At 38.9% G+C, this 18,440-nt stretch overlaps 1 protein-coding gene across 1 annotated transcript in view; it reads left to right on the top strand.

Annotated features, from left to right (window-relative positions):
• The window catches only part of HUWE1 (HECT, UBA and WWE domain containing E3 ubiquitin protein ligase 1), a 176,260-nt gene that overhangs the window by 117,352 nt on the left and 40,468 nt on the right, over window positions 1-18,440 (top strand). Inside the window, exons 33-45 of the mRNA XM_080795415.1 lie at window positions 738-975; window positions 1,365-1,595; window positions 3,485-3,607; window positions 4,112-4,207; window positions 4,805-5,074; window positions 6,567-6,719; window positions 8,241-8,368; window positions 8,587-8,668; window positions 9,459-9,635; window positions 10,089-10,248; window positions 10,537-10,895; window positions 13,161-13,356; window positions 14,800-14,967. Coding sequence (XP_080651541.1) covers window positions 738-975; window positions 1,365-1,595; window positions 3,485-3,607; window positions 4,112-4,207; window positions 4,805-5,074; window positions 6,567-6,719; window positions 8,241-8,368; window positions 8,587-8,668; window positions 9,459-9,635; window positions 10,089-10,248; window positions 10,537-10,895; window positions 13,161-13,356; window positions 14,800-14,967 — 2,381 coding nt within the window. The remainder of the gene's footprint in view (window positions 1-737; window positions 976-1,364; window positions 1,596-3,484; window positions 3,608-4,111; window positions 4,208-4,804; window positions 5,075-6,566; window positions 6,720-8,240; window positions 8,369-8,586; window positions 8,669-9,458; window positions 9,636-10,088; window positions 10,249-10,536; window positions 10,896-13,160; window positions 13,357-14,799; window positions 14,968-18,440) is intronic.

Below are 18,440 nucleotides of genomic sequence, written 5' to 3'. Positions count from 1 at the left end.
TCTCTGCTTTTCTTCATCTGGTTTTTAGTGCCAGGTGTACATATTTTTCTAATAGATTTACCCTTTCCTATTGTTTCTCCAATTGATAATTTTTCTGCTTCTCTTGGTCTAAAGATTCTAAGCAAAGTTTCACTTGTTTCATTGAAGTATAGTTGACATACAGTGTTATACTTGTTGCAGGTGTACAACATTGTGATTTGACAATTTTGTACATTATGCAGTGCTCATCACAATAAGTGTAGTTACATCTTTTACCATATAAAGTTCCTATAATATTATTATCTCTATTCTCTATGCTATACTTTTCATTTCTATGACTTGTTTATTTTATAACTAAGTTTGTACCTCTTAATCCCCTTTACCTATTTCAACCATCCCCCTATCCCCTACGCTCCCCTCTGGTAACAACCACTTTGGGATTTTTTGTTTGTTTATTCATGTTGGCTTTAAAAAGTAAAGTTAAAAGTGGTAATCATTTTGCATTCTATATGTGTATCAAATCGCATTGTATACCTTAAACTTATATCTGTTATATGTCAGTAATACACCAATAAATCTGGAATAAATCCTCCCCTCAAAAAAGATAAAGCTAATAAATGTTGGACAGATTAGCAGCTGTAACTGCAAGAGGAGAGATGTGTAGTGGCAGTATAGATACTGGGAACCTTCTGAATGCCGCCCCCCCCATCTAAAGTACTAATATTTTATCTCCATATTCTCTGTTATTTGAATTTTAGAACTTTCAATTGGGCCCTATCAATGGGAGGCAAAGTTCCTGTTGCTGAGGGATTAGAACATTCAGATTTACCTGATGGCACAGGAGAATTCCTAGATGCCTGGCTAATGCTAGTGGAGAAGATGGTGAATCCCACCACGGTGCTTGAATCTCCACACTCACTGCCTGCCAAATTGCCTGGAGGTGTCCAGAACTTCCCACAATTCAGTGCCCTCCGCTTCCTTGTGGTAACTCAGAAAGTGAGTATTGAGCATTCTGAAACCAAGAGGGATTTCTCATGCTGACTAGGTAGCTCTCCTTTTTTGTCCTCCTTAATGAAATAACTTGATTCTTAAAGAACCATTGGATCCTACTCCCAGATAGGGCTGCCTTACAGAAAGGGATAGAGACCACTGGAGAATTTCCTATAGTGTAAATATTTGAACTGTAAACTTGAGATTGGTACTTCAGGTTGGATTAAAATGCCCCTTCTCTGTGCTGCTTTAGCCCTCCACAGCACTGACCTAGGGTTTTATTGTTGGCACTGACCTTTCGTGGAAAGACTGTCCCATAGGTCTTAGATTTATTCCTCCAGTGGCTTTGAATTGAGACAAAATGATCTTCACACAGCGTTTCAAATGACTTCTAGGCAGCCTTTACTTGCATCAAGAACCTGTGGAACCGGAAACCCCTAAAGGTATATGGCGGGCGAATGGCTGAGTCCATGTTGGCCATCCTATGCCACATTCTCCGAGGAGAACCTGTGATTCGTGAGAGACTGAGCAAAGAGAAGGAGGGATCTCGAGGAGAAGAGGACACAGGGCAAGAGGAAGGTGGCTCCCGCCGGGAACCTCAAGTCAACCAGCAGCAACTGCAACAGGTAGGGTCCTGGGTTCCCACTCCAGGGCCGAGACTTCGCTGCCAATAGAAAACCCACAAACCCACAAGTATATTCTAAGTTCACATAACACTAAGTGGGTTGTGGGTTTTCTAATTTACGTGCCACAAAGTGCTTGGTCCTCTTAGCCAGGAGATAGCTTTAAATTTGTTCCCTCTTAGCTTTTCTTTTTTCTCCTGAAAAGCCAAGGTATGGTTTCAGTGCTCCTAACCAGTGTAAGATTTGTGTCTTCCCAAGCATGTTGCTTAGTATTAAAACTCTTTTATAGTAGTATAGTATAGTAGCCACTCAGTAGGCTGTGGCTGTCTTGTTCTTTGGAGGTGAACTGTCCTCAGCTACTTTCTGATTTCTCTGTAGAGGAAAGGATTAAGGGTATCTCCAACAAGAGCTCTCTGCAACCTTACCTACAGAACTTACTAGTTTTTTCAAATAAATATATAAACCACATTTTGAAAATCGGAATCCAGAAGCGGAGGTGGGGGAGGCACTTACGATCCTGACCTTTCAGTCTCACAGAGCATTTAACCTGGGAATTTATGTGTGTGTATGTATGTTCTTTTTATATCTAGGGTAGTCTTCAAATAAGTCTTCTACATATACATGTCACATTTTTATTATAACCAATAAATGCTCCCTTTAAGAAAATCTAGAAATACAACAAAATATTTTTAAAGTCATTTATAACAACACACAAGATAGTTTTTCATCACTTAGTTTTATACCTAATTTTTACATAATTAACATATAGTATAGAATAGTGCTATCATTAAGAAAATAATTTTTTAATTTATTTTATTACTGGATATTAATTTTCTTAAGTTGATTTTGTAAAACTGTCGTGTATAGTTTTTTTTTTTTAAGATTTTATTTATTTATTTGAGAGAGAATGAGTGAGAGAGAGCATGAGAGAGGAGAAGACGGTCAGAGAGAGAAGCAGACTCCCCAAGGAGCTGGGAGCACGATGCGGGACTCGATCCTGGAAGTCCGGGATCATGACCTGAGCCACCCAGGTGCCCGTATAGTTTCTTTTTGTACAGATCTTTCCGTACATCTCATGATTATTTCCTAGTAATAAAATTCTTAGGTCAGTTTCTCAGGCTCTTGTTCTGTTTCCAGTTTGTTTTCCAGAAAAATGGGGCCCAATTTTTGCTTCTATGTGAAATCTCAGTCTTTAGATTACGGTGATCCTATTTATTATAATAACCATCTAGCTCCATTTTCTTAGAGGACAGAATTGAAAATCACCTTGGCTTCCTGCCCCATTGTATAGCTCTAATGTTCGAATACTGTGGAAGCACCAGATGGAAAGGATTGTTCATTTACCTAACTGTTTGAGCTTAGTTCTCAGTTCTTACGAAGTTAGAAAAACTTCTTTCGGGCGCCTAGGTGGCTCAGTGGGTTAAGCCGCTGCCTTCGGCTCAGGTCATGATCTCAGGGTCCTGGGATCGAGTCCCACATTGGGCTCTCTGCTCAGTGGGGAGCCTGCTTCCCTCTCTCTCTCTCTGTCTACCTCTCTGCCTACTTGTGATCTCTGTCAAATAAATAAAATCTTAGAAAAAAAAAAAGAAAAAGAAAAACTTCTTACAATCTTGAAAGGGTTTCTGCCTTTTTTTTTTTAAGATTTTATTTGTTTATTTGAGAGAGAGATCGAGAGAGAGCGTGAGAGGGGGGAAGGTCAGAGGGAGAAGCAGACTCCCCGTGGAGCTGAGAGACCGATGCAGGACTCAATCCTGGGACTCTGGGACCATGACCGGAGCTGAAGGCAGTCGCTTAACCAACTGAGCCACGCAGGCGCCTGGTTTCTGCCTTTTTAAAGTGCATTTGGATTTCTCTTTTACTGCCATTTCTGAGATCCTGCATTCTTTCTGTAGCTCATGGACATGGGCTTCACAAGGGAACATGCCATGGAGGCCCTGTTGAACACCAGCACCATGGAACAGGCCACAGAGTACCTTCTAACCCACCCTCCCCCAATCATGGGAGGAGTCGTTCGGGTAAGTTGGCTTGGGGGCTCTAATTTTGTAGGCATTGGCTTGGCTGCTGATAACGTTTTTTCTTCTGTTGTACTTCCATCATTGGCCTTCCCTTCGAAAACTACTTTTCATTTTCAGACTTGTGCATGCCAATATTTTCATTTTGTGATAACTCTTGGTTCTAGAATGTAATCAGAGCAGAAGCTTCCTATCTCCCAGCCATGCAAATTACTGGACATTTTTTTTGTTTAGAAGAACTGTTAAATTACCCAGTCAGAAAGCAATAGAAGAAACTCCCTTTTCTGAGCTGCAGAATAAGTGGTCACATTGAAATCCCTTCCTATGCTTAACTTCATTGTGATTTTCCCTCTCTGTTACTATAATGACCAAATAAGCCTAGTTGGGTTTGACTGTTACAGAGCAACATATGGAGCACCTTCTCCTCTAAAACTTGAGCACAGGATGTCTGTTTCCCTGTAAGTTGGTATGTGCTTTGTTGCTGGATTTCCTGTTGTTTCTCTGTAGGATCTGAGTATGTCTGAAGAGGATCAGATGATGAGAGCAATTGCCATGTCTCTGGGACAGGATATCCCAATGGATCAAAGAGCGGAGTCACCTGAGGTAACTAGGAAACATGACATCCAAAAGGGTCTGACACATTAATCTTAATATTTTTATGGAAAGATAATTGGAGGAATTAATATCTAAAGAAGGACATGGGGATATTCATTCATCCCAACTTTGCCATTACTGATAACACTTACCTCTATCACTGATACACTGTTTTGACCTGAAGCTTTAAGTGAGGCCCATGAAATGTTAACCTTTACTGTCAAATAAGAGACCCAAAATGTACTTGGTAGTGTTCATTAGGCCAGTTTTGGCTGTCTCTACTTAGGTCACAGTTACTTTAGTTTACTATATTGGCAGAGAATGCAGGACAGTGTTTCCAAATGATTTTGTGGGAGGCTGCAATATAGGATGCTGTAAATAAATTGGCAATACTTTGAGGGTTGGAAACATCCTCGTCCTCTGCTTTCCTGTGTTGCCTTAGCCTTTGAGGCTGCCCTCATGAATGATTACCACACCCTGAAGAATTTATCACCTGCTTGAGGCGAAGGTAGTGGGTCTTCAGTATGGTAGGGCAGTACATTCTTAGAGTGTTCCTTGTTTTTCTTAAACTCTACCATATGCTGTCGTTTCCTTCCCTGCCTCCAGGAAGTTGCTTGTCGGAAGGAAGAGGAGGAACGGAAAGCTCGGGAAAAGCAGGAAGAGGAAGAAGCTAAATGTCTAGAGAAGTTCCAGGATGCTGATCCATTGGAACAAGATGAGCTCCACACTTTCACAGATACCATGTTGCCAGGTTGCTTTCACCTTCTTGATGAGCTGCCAGACACAGTGTACCGGGTTTGTGATCTGATCATGACCGCTATCAAACGTAATGGAGCTGACTATCGAGACATGATTCTGAAGCAAGTAGTCAATCAGGTAAGTTCTCCAGGAGCCAGAAGAGGAGAGTGTTATATCCAACTAATGAATCGTTGAACACTATATCAAAAACTAATGATGTAGTACATGCTAGCTTAATTGAATATAGTTTAAAAGTTTTTTTTAAAAAGTGTGTAAAGTGGTTTTTCTGCCATCATCAAACTCTGATTTTTTTTAAATGAAACTTTTTTTTGTATGTTGTTTGTTTGGTTTCGTTTGTTTTAATCCAGTACAGATATATTCTCTTTGAATTCTTTAGATTTGGTAATCTCGCTCTTTCTTGAATGTTCCTTGCAAAAAGTGAATAAGCTACTTTATAAAAAATGTCTTTGAAAGGAAGAAACAGGGCTCTCTTTTTCTAGGCATCTCTTCTGAAATTCATCTAAAATGTCCCAAATGTTTCTTACTCTTGAGCCGATTTAGGTCCCATGGACTAACAGTGAATGTTCATTTTCCCTCTCCTATGTAACAACCACATCAACAAAAAAAGTTCTCATCATAATGAATAGCTGTGACCTGGTATTTCTGGTATTTGTATTTTTTTTAAACTATTTTCCTCATTATGAAATTAACATACACTAATTGTATACATTACTACTTTTTTTTTTTTTTTACTATTCATGGGGTTTTTTAAAAAGATTTTTGTTTATTTAGAGAGAGAATGCATATGAGGAGGAGAGGCAGAAGGAGAGGGGGGGAGAGAGAATCTCAAGCAGACCCCCCCACACTGAACACAGAGCCAGACGCAGGGCTCAGTCTCAGGACCAAAATCAAGAGTCAGATGCTTAACTGACTGAGCCACCCAGGCGCCCCTACAATTCATGTTTTTAAGTCATTGAAATCTTTTACATATTTTTTGAAGTCAAGAAGCAGAGGAAAAAATCAAAGTGATATATGGAAGCATAACTTTCGTGTATGGAAATATCACAAAAGTAAAAGGCAAACTGGATAAACCTTTTTTTCTACACAAGATAAGACCCAGGCTTAGTTATCTTTATATAAAGAGCTTACAGAAATGATTTTAAGAAAACTAAAAAAAGCAATTATGTCAGATTTATAAGAAATTTAACATGCAAACTAAAGCAAGACCAACATTTCTAACATTCTGGTTTATTTTTGTTTTTAATGATAATTCTGGGACAGATGTAGTAAAAGATTACTGGTGGAAGTGTAAGTTTGTTAGAAGCTTGTGGTGTTGACTATTAGAAATTTATTCTCGCTAGAAATTTTTTAAATATTAATTTCCTTCAACTTACTAGCTTCTTAGCTTCTTGTAATCTAGCCTTAGAAAATCATCTTTTAGAGGTGCTCCTTTCGTAGCATACATCTTTTGATACAGACACTAAGTCCAAATGTTTTACTATTTACTCATCCTCCTTCAGCAAATGTGTTGGGGATAGAGGGAGTATTTTACAAGGTTGAGAATGTTTTGACAAACCTTACTATACTCTGTCTACAGTTACCTGACTTGGCCACTTCTCTGCTTTTATAGGTATGGGAAGCTGCTGATGTATTGATCAAAGCTGCTCTTCCCCTGACAACAAGTGACACAAAAACTGTGTCAGAGTGGATCAGTCAGATGGCCACCCTGCCCCAGGCCTCCAACTTGGCTACTAGAATCTTGCTTTTAACACTGCTTTTTGAGGTAAGATTTAGATTTTTTTTGGTTCCTGTGATTCATTAAAGAATTAAAACACATGTACCATTTGAGACCTTGAAGATAGTGGAAATATAAGGCATGATCTCTGCATTTCATGAGCCCACAGTTTCTGATAGGCTATAAGACATGTAATTAAGTACAAAATGCAATGTTTTGTGCCACATAAATAACATAAAGAATTTTTCTCTGAGTTCAGGAGGAGGGCTAATGCGTCACTTCTGAATATAATGAGGAAAAGGCTTCTCAGAACAAGTATTAATTGTGTCATAGAAGATTTGGGGGAGTGGTAGTTAAAAGGTTTTTAGAATGACCATCATAGTATAGTTACGGAATCATTTGGGCCTCTCTGAAGAAACCTAACTGGCAGCCAAAGAGTGGGATCAGGTGTGGAAATTGGATAAAGGGCATCAGAAAGAATCTGATTCTTCCTCATACCTGGTCAGTCACCAGATTATTTTAGGCAAGAGAGTGGTTTGGCCAGGACATGTTCTTTTTCCAGTCAATACAAGAATTAGGAGGCAACTGACCTTGAACAAGTGACTCTTCATTTGTAGCTCATGTTTAATAGTAAAGCCTGAACTTAATTGAGTAAATCCTTTACAACTGCTGAGGAGATTAAGTCCAATATATGTCATATTGTGTGTCTGCAGTCTTGACTTTCCTTTATGATGAAAGTGGTGATTCTTACTATGGCACTTAAGAACGAATACTTCTGGGAAAGATTGCAAAGTACTGATTGTTGGGGTCCCCAATAACATAATATGGAGAGAAATCACTTATGATTCCCCTCCCTTTTAAAAATCAAAGGACTGGTCTTATATTTTCTTCTAATCCTTTTCCTGTGCATTTAAACAATTAGACTGTTTAGAAACTTTTGTATCCTGTATTCTCAGTATTATATTATGAATGTTTTCCCAAGCCATGTATACATTCCATCTTTGGGATGTCCCCTAGTTTACTTAAATAATTGCCTGTTGTTGGACATTTAAATTTCTTCTAGTGCAACCCCTATAAAGGAACTACTGTAGTGTAGGCCCTATAGGGGAACTGTACTAATCATTGCTGCATTTAATTATTCCATCTTCCTGGAAAGAATGTAAAGGTTCTCTGTAACAGAAGCTTTTTAACTTCAACATAATTAAGACTGTGTAACCTAGATGACAGCCCTTAATGATATCAATGATACTAATAACAGCTTCTGTATTAAGTATATGCTGATGTACCAGGCACCATGTTGACATTAGAGAGAGTGAGCGAACGTACACACACACTTCATTTAATCACCACAATTAACATTGGAGGTAGAAATAATTATTTCCTGTGACCCCTGAGGGTCTAGACACTGAAGGCCTAGAGAATTTAAGTAACTCCTCTCAGATCACACAGCTGGTTGGTGGTGGAGGTAGAATTTGAATTCATCCAGTTCTCTTAATGTTCTTCCTGTACTGTGCTAATCCTTAATACTGAGTAGAAGTTGGGATTTATGTTTTTTCTTTGATCAATTAGGAGTTGAAGCTACCTTGTGCCTGGGTGGTTGAATCAAGTGGCATCCTCAATGTCCTAATCAAACTCTTGGAAGTAGTTCAGCCCTGCCTACAGGCTGCAAAGGAGCAAAAAGAGGTCCAGACCCCAAAGTGAGTGACTTTTATCTCACCTGGTTTCACTTCTGTTCCCCTTACGCTTGGGCCCTAAAGTGTAGGGCCTGAATCAGGCACTTTCCTAGAGCATGTATAGGACAAATCTTGAGTACTCCTGTGGTTTGAAAATAGTTGAGGTCCCTAATGAAATCAAGTAAGTTTTCCCATATTATGCAAGTTTCTGGCTTTTCTAGAGTAAATCATTTCTTTTTTAGGTGGATCACCCCAGTGTTGCTCCTGATAGATTTCTATGAAAAGACAGCCATCTCCTCTAAAAGAAGAGCCCAAATGACTAAGGTATATAATACATGGTTGGTAAAACTACTTAGCTTCTCGAGGCAAGAATAGACCAGGAGAGAATATGGGAGAGTGGTAAAGAATCAGGAGAAAGCTCCCTGATTAAGACATAAATCTCTTAAGGAAACAGAGTAATTCTAGATTTCTCTTCTGCATGGTCAGTTAGAATTATTTTTCTCTGGGGCTGCTTGCAAAAGTTCTCAAAAACTACCCTGGAAGTAAATATTAAAGGAGTGTGCTATCTCCAAAGGAAGGGGGAGTGGCTTTTATACAGCAATTCCTTCAAAAGCCAAATGCTCCTTTAAAAAAAAATTTTTTTTATTTATTTATTACTATTTTTTTAAGAAAGGGAGGAGAGAGGGCAGAGAGAGACTCTTAAGTAGACCAAGAGTCAGACACTTAACCGACTAAACCACCAGGTGCCCCAAGCCACATGGATCTTTATATGAAAATTATATATGTCACGTTATCTCAGTGCCTTCTCAGAAACAGAAATTTTTGTTCCTGCCCATCCAAAATGTTACCTATTTGTAGAAAAACAATTGGAAACAAAAGGAAAGCTGAGAATTGCAAGACAAAGGTATAGAGGGTTTTGTGCCACTGAAGGGGCTTAGGAACTTGACGGTTAATGCATACAAAAATTTCTCTCTTGGCTTTCAAAATTTCATTAAATGTTGGGTGTTATTTCTTTTTCCTGGGTTAGCTTTAGCAGTAAACAGATGAAGTTACTATTTCTTCTAACAATGAACCTTGTAGGAAATACAGTTAAACTTTGTGTTCTTATATTTAGTATCTACAGTCCAACAACAACAACTGGCGCTGGTTTGATGACCGCTCTGGGCGTTGGTGTAGTTACAGTGCAAGCAACAACAGCACAATTGATTCTGCCTGGAAATCTGGAGAGACGAGTGTGCGTTTCACTGCAGGCCGAAGAAGATACACAGTCCAGTTCACTACAATGGTGCAGGTACATGCTCACTCAGTGCCATAAACTTTACTGAAATGAGGGGAAGGTACTGGGTGTGCTTTTTGGCTTGCTTCTTCCTGAACCAGCAGTCCTCACATGTTCTAAGAAGCACTGTTACCACTACTAAATTGGGTGTAATTTACAGAGAATGGAGTCTTTCTAAAGTCATTAGTGAGACCATGAGTCAGTCTGGCAGTTTGATACTGTCCCATCCAGAAATGATTTTAAGTGTTAGTGATGGTATCTGCTCTGTTGGAAAGTTTCCAGTTTGTTCTATGGCCTTATGTATGCTACTTTCCTTCTGGGGACCTTAGGCTTTCTCTCTGTAAATGATAGGGATGGGAAAATGGCCAGGGTTCCTTCCTATTACAGGATTTTGCCTGGGAGTTCCAAAACCCCTCTTACAGTTTTTTTTTTTTTGTAGAGATATTCTTTGTCTCCTTGAAATTCTAGGTTAATGAAGAAACAGGGAACCGGCGCCCTGTGATGTTGACTCTCCTGAGAGTACCACGGCTGAATAAAAACTCGAAAAATAGCAACGGACAGGAGCTAGAGAAGACACTGGAAGAAAGCAAAGAAATGGATATCAAACGTAAAGAAAATAAAGCCAATGGTATGGACTTTTAGTTTTGAGTCTTTCAGGATATGTTATATAAAGCTTAGTGTGTCTTTACGGCTTAAATTCTGGCCAGCTTCATCATGAGTGATTTTCTTATCCATCAGATTGCTTGATGACTTAAAGATCAACAGTCCTTTTTATATGCCCTTTCATCTGGTCTTGGAATTGGTGTTTTGTATGTTTCTCTTAATAAGGACCCAGGTGCTTGACCTGGCTCTGAGGGAGAGATGGAGGAGGAAATGTCAAGTTAAACTGTCTGAACTCTTACTTTCTTATTTGTAGATACTCCTTTGGCCCTAGAAGGTACAAATACTGAAAAGGAGACAAGCCTGGAAGAAACAAAAATTGGGGAGATCCTAATCCAAGGCCTGACAGAGGATATGGTGACTGTTTTAATCCGGGCCTGCGTGAGCATGCTAGGAGTCCCTGTGGACCCAGACACTTTGCATGCCACCCTTCGCCTCTGTCTGAGGCTCACCCGAGACCACAAATACGCCATGATGTTTGCGGAGCTGAAGAGTACCCGCATGATCTTGAATTTGACCCAGAGCTCAGGCTTCAATGGGTTTACTCCCCTGGTCACCCTTCTCTTAAGACACATCATTGAGGACCCCTGCACCCTCCGTCATACCATGGAAAAGGTGAGTCTTTGTGGTGGCAGAAGCTGTTTTAGCTCTGTATCAAACCTTTGTTCTTCTTGGTCTCAGAACAGATATATTTCTGGTTCTTCACAAGGTATATATATAGTTAGATACATAGACTATGTGCTTTGTCTGGCAAACTTTACCAAATATGTGATCTGGTGCTTGATTAGGTATAGTAGATTGTCCCATCGGATGACATTTTTTAAAAAGTAGAACATAACATTTTCTATCCTTAAATTTACTATAGTTAATAAATCTTACCTATAAAGTTCTCTCTGGCAATATATATACGTTTTTCAAACCAAAAACTATTAATGAGGAATGGGATACCTTCCGCCAGGTTCGTGTCTTAATTACATTATAGGAGTATTTCTCATGTGTTCACCTATGAGCCTATTTTCCAAACACCATATTTTGGGGTTGTAAAAGTAGTCAAGTTTGGGGAATACTTATGATATACCAGACATTTTAATAAGCTCCTTACAGATACCCATTGTGCAATCAGAAAACTGAGGCATATATGTTCATTTTAGGAAACATATAAAGCAGTGGAAGAAATGACAAAACAATTAGAAAAAATGGAAGTATTTTTAACAACAACATTAAGAAAGCGGAAGAGTAGGGAAGTCAAATGTCTTATTTCCTCCTCATTCTTTGTCAGCAGTCATCATGTGAATGTTACTGGACTTCGATTTTTTTCCATTGGGACACTGATTACCACATTTATAAGTAGTGTTGCAATATGCATTTTTGTGCATAGCTTTGTTGCATTTAGCTTTGTTTTTCTTAGGGATTCCTAGAAATCGGGTCAAAATGTATAAATATTTTTTAACTTGCCAGAAAAGGGGTACCACTTTATACTTCCACATGTGTGTGAGTATACATCTCAAATTCTTCAGTTCTTTAACCAGCCTTTTTAAATTTCATCTGATGTGAGCAAAATCAAAAGAAAGAATGCTATTAAAAGCTGCATATACATTATTCCAAGGGCAAGAGAAAGCCTAAGAGGGAAGGAACAACTATATACAGATAGAATTCTGACTTAAAAACAAATTGTTTAAAGTTTATACAACTTAAAAAATGCTAGGAAAAAAAATCAGGTTTTTGTTGGATGAGAGAACTTTCTAAGCTTAATTGTATTTGGGGGTGTGGGGAGCAAAGGAAGATCAATGGCAGTTTTAACATAATCAAGTTGGCGAAATGTAAATGCTTGATAATATCCATTGCAGGTGTGGGTGTGGACAACCAGGCATACTCTTACTTTTGGTAGGAGTGGAAATTAGTGCAGCCACATTGGAGGGCAATTTGGTACTGTCAGTTTAAGATATCCTTTGACCTAGAAATTCTGTGGCTAAGAATTTATTTGATAGTTAAAGTCAAGTATGCCGAGGTACATATAGAATGTTCACTGTAGAATTGGTTGTAATAACAAGAAATGAGATCAAATGTCCAGCAGAGGACTGGATAAATTATAGCACGTTCTTTATAGTGAAATTACACTTCTTTGTATTTAAAAAATGAGAGTTTATTATTGTAGCCTTACAGGCAAGATAAAGGGGTTAATAAGTTAAACTAAAGAGCATGACTGATTTGGTAAGAAAAGCATTAAGATTCCAAAAGATGTTTGTGAACAGTTGACAAAGGAATAAATAATGGAAAATATAGTGGAGTTATTTTCTTTATTCTTTCCTGCATTTTCTATTGATTGATGAGTCCTTTTATGAGAAGACGAAAAGCATAATGATGTGTAAGCCCTGTAGTATCAGAGCAAAGGGTCTGTAAATAGTTTGGTATTTCCTGTGGCTATCTGAGACTGATGATTGAGACATAAAGAAAACGTCTAATTTTGTTCTTAAACACCAAGATATCAGTATTGCATATTTTTAGAGTTTGAACCATTCTGGTTTAAAATTGGGACAGCATTTGGGAAGGCTAGGAGCTGGCACTTAACGTGTGAGAGCTATAATTTATATGGATGATCAGTGGTCTAGATATATTTTCCAATTTCTATGAAGATCACATGCCATCTGGTGTAATAATTGATAGTTTGGGGATATGCTGAATACTGTAACTTTTTTTATAATCAGGAAGGAGTGGGACTTAAAAGACCAAGTGCATCTTTTCTCAAAAATCTAAAGCTGTCATCTACTGTCTTGAGGCAGAGTTTGGATAGTATTTTAAAAACCTTGGTAACTCTTCCTTGAATGCAATTGTATTTTTGAAAGTGGTCTTATCAGCAGTGTTTCTTCTTCTCTTTACAAGGTGGTTCGCTCAGCAGCTACAAGTGGAGCTGGTAGCACTACCTCTGGTGTTGTATCTGGCAGCCTTGGTTCTCGGGAGATCAACTACATCCTTCGTGTCCTTGGGCCAGCTGCATGCCGCAATCCAGACATTTTCACAGAAGTAGCCAACTGCTGTATCCGCATTGCCCTTCCAGCCCCTCGAGGGTCAGGAACTGGTGAGTTTCCCCTTCCCCTGGCCTTTGAGATATTGAAGTCTGTGGCCTAGTATAACCCCAGAGATTTTCTGTGAAGAGACCTGTAACTTGGAAAGCCTCTTTGGTAGGCAAGTGTTGGGACATTGACTGATTGGTCATGTGGGCCAATTCAGAGGTACTTCAGTAGCTTCTTACTTGCCCTGTGGTAATCCCTGCCAGAGAAAGCAAGTTCTCATTCAATTTAGTCCTTGCCTTCAAAGAATTTGTCTTGGTGTGACAACAGAGCTTCTATACACTGTGAATGGTTTACAGAGAGAGTGGTAACTGACAGACAGGTAGACATGTGATGACTCACCTGATGCAGTAGGGAGTACGCAGTATCAGTGTGTTCTTGCTCAAAATGTCCAACCTATATTTAATTACGAGGAAACAACTAAATGCAAATTGTGAGATATTCTATAAGGCAGCCAGCCTAGACTCTTCGAAAGTATTAATGTTCTAAAGGGGAAAAAATGCAAGGTTACCCTAGGTGGTAAAAGTAAACTAGAAAGAACTACCGACCTTGATGGGATTCTGGACCCAATAAAGAGATTGAGAGAAATTTGAATACTGACTATGTATAGTCAGATAATTATATCTTTGTTAAATGTCTTGGGTGTTACGATGGTATTGTGGTTATGTAGGAAAATATCCCGGATCTTAACTAGAGGTAAATATATTTATGGGTAGACAAATGTTGATTCTAGATGAAAAGTATGGGTGTTATTTATTCTAACCTTTAAATTTGTCTGTAGGGTTGTAGGTTTTCTTTTTAAAATAAAAGGTAGTTTGGGAAGGGGACTCTTTTATCTTGGGAGCCTCAGATATGTACCTGGCTCTCTGTGCTGAGCATTTCTCATGTGTGATCTCATTTAAACCTCAAATTTTAGGAATTAAAAAAATAAAATGAAGGTTTGTTTTAAGTAATTTGGCCATTATCCTGTAACAGAACTAGATTTCAGAACGAAGTCTCCCCAGTTACAAAGACTGTATTCTTTTTTTTTTCTTTAAAGATTTATTTGTTCATTTGCATGGAGGGGACGGGGGGCGGTTGCCGAGAAGCAGATTGCCAGCTGAACATGGAGCCTGATTATGTGAGGCTCAATCTCATGATCCTGAGATCATGACCTAAGCTAAAATCAAGAGTCAGACATTTAACCGACTGAGCCATCCAGGCGCCAGGCAAAAGGCGTACTCTTTTTTGCCTATATTCTGTTTACTATTTGGTACTGCTCTAATAAATCCTGTGGTATTTAGAGAAAGTAAAAGCCAGATTTTCTAGTGGGCTACTTGAACATTGTTTGTAAATGGCCACCTGTCCCAAGCTTACAGGTTATACAAGCCCCCATCTGAGTCTTTATCCCCAACCAAGGGTAGGTACTGGTTCACTATTGACTGATTTTTCTCTGTCTCACTTTGGCTTAGCTTCAGATGATGAATTTGAGAATCTTAGGATTAAAGGTCCTAATGCTGTACAGCTGGTAAAGACAACCCCTTTGAAGCCCTCGCCTCTGCCTGTCATTCCTGATACTATCAAGGAGGTGATCTATGATATGCTGAATGCCCTGGCTGCATACCATGCTCCAGAGGAAGGTATGTAGCTACCATACCTCAGAAGTCTGGGCACTTTGCCTGGATATTTCAACCAACTTAGTCTATTTTTTTTCTTCTTTTTGTTTATTTATATATTTTTTCTTTTTTTTTTAATAAACATATAATGTATTTTTATCCCCGGGGGTACAGGTCTGTGAATCGCCAGGTTTACACATTTCACAGCACTCATCATAGCACATACCGTCCCCAATGTCCATATCCCCACCACCCTCTCCCGTCCCCCCTCCCCACAGCAACCCTCAGTCTGTTTTTTGAGATTGAGTCTTTTATGGTTTGTCTCCCTCCCAATCCCATCTTCTTTCATTTTTTCTTTTCCTATCCCCAAACCCCCCACATTGCATCTCCACTTCCTCATATCAGGGAGAGCATATGATAGTTGTCTTTCTCTGATTGACTTATTCCGCTAAGCATAATACCCTCCAGTTCCATCCACGTCGTCGCAAATGGCAAGATTTTCCTTTTTGATGGCTGCATAGTATTCCATTGTATATATATACCACATCTTCTTTATCCATTCATCTGTTGATGGACATCTAGGTTCTTTCCATAGTTTTGCTATTGTGGACATTGCTGCTGTAAACATTCGGGTGCACGTGCCCCTTCAGAGAACCACGTTTGTATCTTTAGGATATATACCCAGTAGTGCAGTCGCTGGGTCATAGAGTAGCTCTATTTTCAGTTTTTTGAGGAACATCCACACTGTTCTCCAGAGTGGTTGCACCAGCTTGCATTCCCACCAACAGTGTAGGAGGGTTCCCCTTTCTCCCCATCCTCGCCAGCATCTGTCATTTCTTGACTTGTTAATTTTAGCCATTCTGACTGGTGTGAGGTGGTATCTCATTGTGGTTTTGATTTGTATTTCCCTGATGCTGAGTGATGTGGAACACTTTTTCATGTGTCTGTTGGCCTTCTGGATTTCTTCTTTGCAGAAATGTCTGTTCATGTCCCCTGCCCGTTTCTTGATTGGATTATTTGTTCTTTGGGTGTTGAGTTTGCTAAGCTCTTTATAGATTTTGGATACTAGCCCTTTATCTGAGATGTCGTTTGCAAATATCTTCTCCCATTCTGTCAGTTGTCTTTTGGTTTTGTTAACTGTTTCCTTTGCTGTGCAAAAGCTTTTGATCTTGATGAAATCCCAATAGTTCATGTTTGCCCTTGCTTCTGTTGTCTTTGGCGATGTTCCTAGGAAGAAGTTGCTGCGGTTGAGGTCAAAGAGGTTGCTGCCTGTGTTCTCCTCAAGGATTTTGATGGATTCCTTTCTCACATTGAGGTCCTTCATCCATTTTGAGTCTGTTTTCGTGTGTGGTGTAAGGAAATATTCCAATTTCATTTTTCTGCATGTGGCTGTCCAATTTTCCCAGCACCATTTGTTGAAGAGGCTGTCTTTTTCCATTGGACATTTTTTTCCATTGGACATTCCTTCCTGCTTTGTCGAAGATTAGTTGACCATAGAGTTGAGGGTCTATTTCTGGGTTCTCTATTCTGTTCCATTGACCTATGTGTCTGTTTTTGTGCCGGTACCATACTGTCTTGATGATGACAGCTTTGTAATAGAGCTTGAAGTCTGGAATTGTGATGCCACCAACTTTGGCTTTCTTTTTCAATATTCCTTTGGCTATTCGAGGTCTGTTCTGGTTCCATATAGATTTTAGGATTATTTGTTCTATTTCTTTGAAAAAAGTGGATGGGATTTTGATAGGGATTGCATTAAATGTGTAGATTGCTTTATGTAGAATAGACATTTTCACAATATTTGTTCTTCCAATCCATGAGCATGAAATGTTTTCCCATTTCTTTGTGTCTTCCTCAATTTCTTTCATGAGTACTTTATAGTTTTCTGAGTATAGATTCTTTGCCTCTTTGGTTAGATTTATTCCTAGGTATCTTGTGGTTTTGGGTGCAATTGTAAATGGGACTGACTCCTTAATTTCTCTTTCTTCTGTCTTGTTGTTAGTGTAAAGAAATGCAACTGATTTCTGTGCATTGACTTTATATCCTGACACTTTACTGAATTGCTGTACAAGTTCTAGCAGTTTTGGAGTGGAGCCTTTTGGGTTTCCACATATAGTATCATATCATCTGCAAAGAGTGATAGTTTGACTTCTTCTTTGCCAATTTGGATGCCTTTAATTCCTTTTTGTTGTCTGATTGCTGAGGCTAGGACTTCTAGTACTATGTTGAATAGCAGTGGTGATAACGGACATCCCTGCCGTGTTCCTGACCTTAGTGGAAAAGCTTTCAGTTTTTCTCCATTGAGAATGATATTTGCAGTGGGTTTTTCATAGATGGCTTTGATAATATTGAGGTATGTGCCCTCTATCCCTACACTTCGAAGAGTTTTAATCAGGAAGGGATGCTGCACTTTGTCAAATGCTTTTTCAGCATCTATTGAGAGTATCATATGGTTCTTATTCTTTCTTTTATTAATGTATTGTATGACATTGATGGATTTGTGGATGTTGAACCAACCTTGCAGCCCTGGAATAAATCCTGCTTGTTCATGGTGAATAATCCTTTTAATGGACTGTTGGATCCTATTGGCCAGTATTTTGGTAAGAATTTTCGCATCTGTGTTCATCAAGGATATTGGTCTGTAATTCTCTTTTTTGATGGGATCCTTGTCTGGTTTTGGGATCAAGGTGACGCTGGCCTCATAAAATGAGTTTGGAAGTTTTCCTTCCATTTCTATTTTTTGGAAGAGTTTCAGGAGAATAGGACTTAATTCTTCTTTAAATGTTTGGTAGAATTCCCCTGGGAAGCCGTCTGGCCCTAGACTTTTGTTTGGAGATTTTTGATGACTGTTTCCATCTCCTTACTGGTTATGGGTCTGTTCAGGTTATCTATTTCTTCCTGGTTCAGTGGTGGCAGTTTATATGTCTCTAGAAATGTATCCATTTCTTCCAGGTTGTCGAATTTGTTGGCGTAGAGTTGCTCATAATATGTTCTTATAATTGTTTGTATTTCTTTGGTGTTGGTTGTGATCTCTCCTCTTTCATTCATGATTTTATTTATTTGGGTCCTTTCTTTTTTCTTTTTGATAAGTTTGGCCAGGGGTTTGTCAGTCTTATTAATTCTTTCAAAGAACCAGCTCCTAGTTTCGTTGATTTGTTCTATTGGGGGTTTTTTTTGTGTTTCTATTTCATTGATTTCTGCTCTGATCTTTATGATTTCTCTTCTCCTGCTGGGTTTAGGCTTTCTTTGTTGTTCTTTCTCCAGCTCCTTTAGGTGTAGGGTTAGGTTGTGTATTTGAGACCTTTCTTGTTTCTTGAGAAAGGCTTGTACCGCTATATATTTTCCTCTCAGGACTGCCTTTGTTGTGTCCCACAGATTTTGAACTGTTGTGTTTTCATTATCATTTGTTTCCATGAATTTTTTCAGGTCTTCTTTAATTTCCTGGTTGACCCATTCATTTTTTAGAAGGATGCTGTTTAGTCTCCATGTATTTGGGTTTT

This window comes from Martes martes, assembly GCF_963455335.1.
Source record: "Martes martes genome assembly, chromosome: X".
Lineage (NCBI taxonomy): Eukaryota > Metazoa > Chordata > Mammalia > Carnivora > Mustelidae > Martes > Martes martes.
Note: the sequence above shows the minus strand (reverse complement) of the source record. Positions and strands in the feature narration are given on the sequence as shown.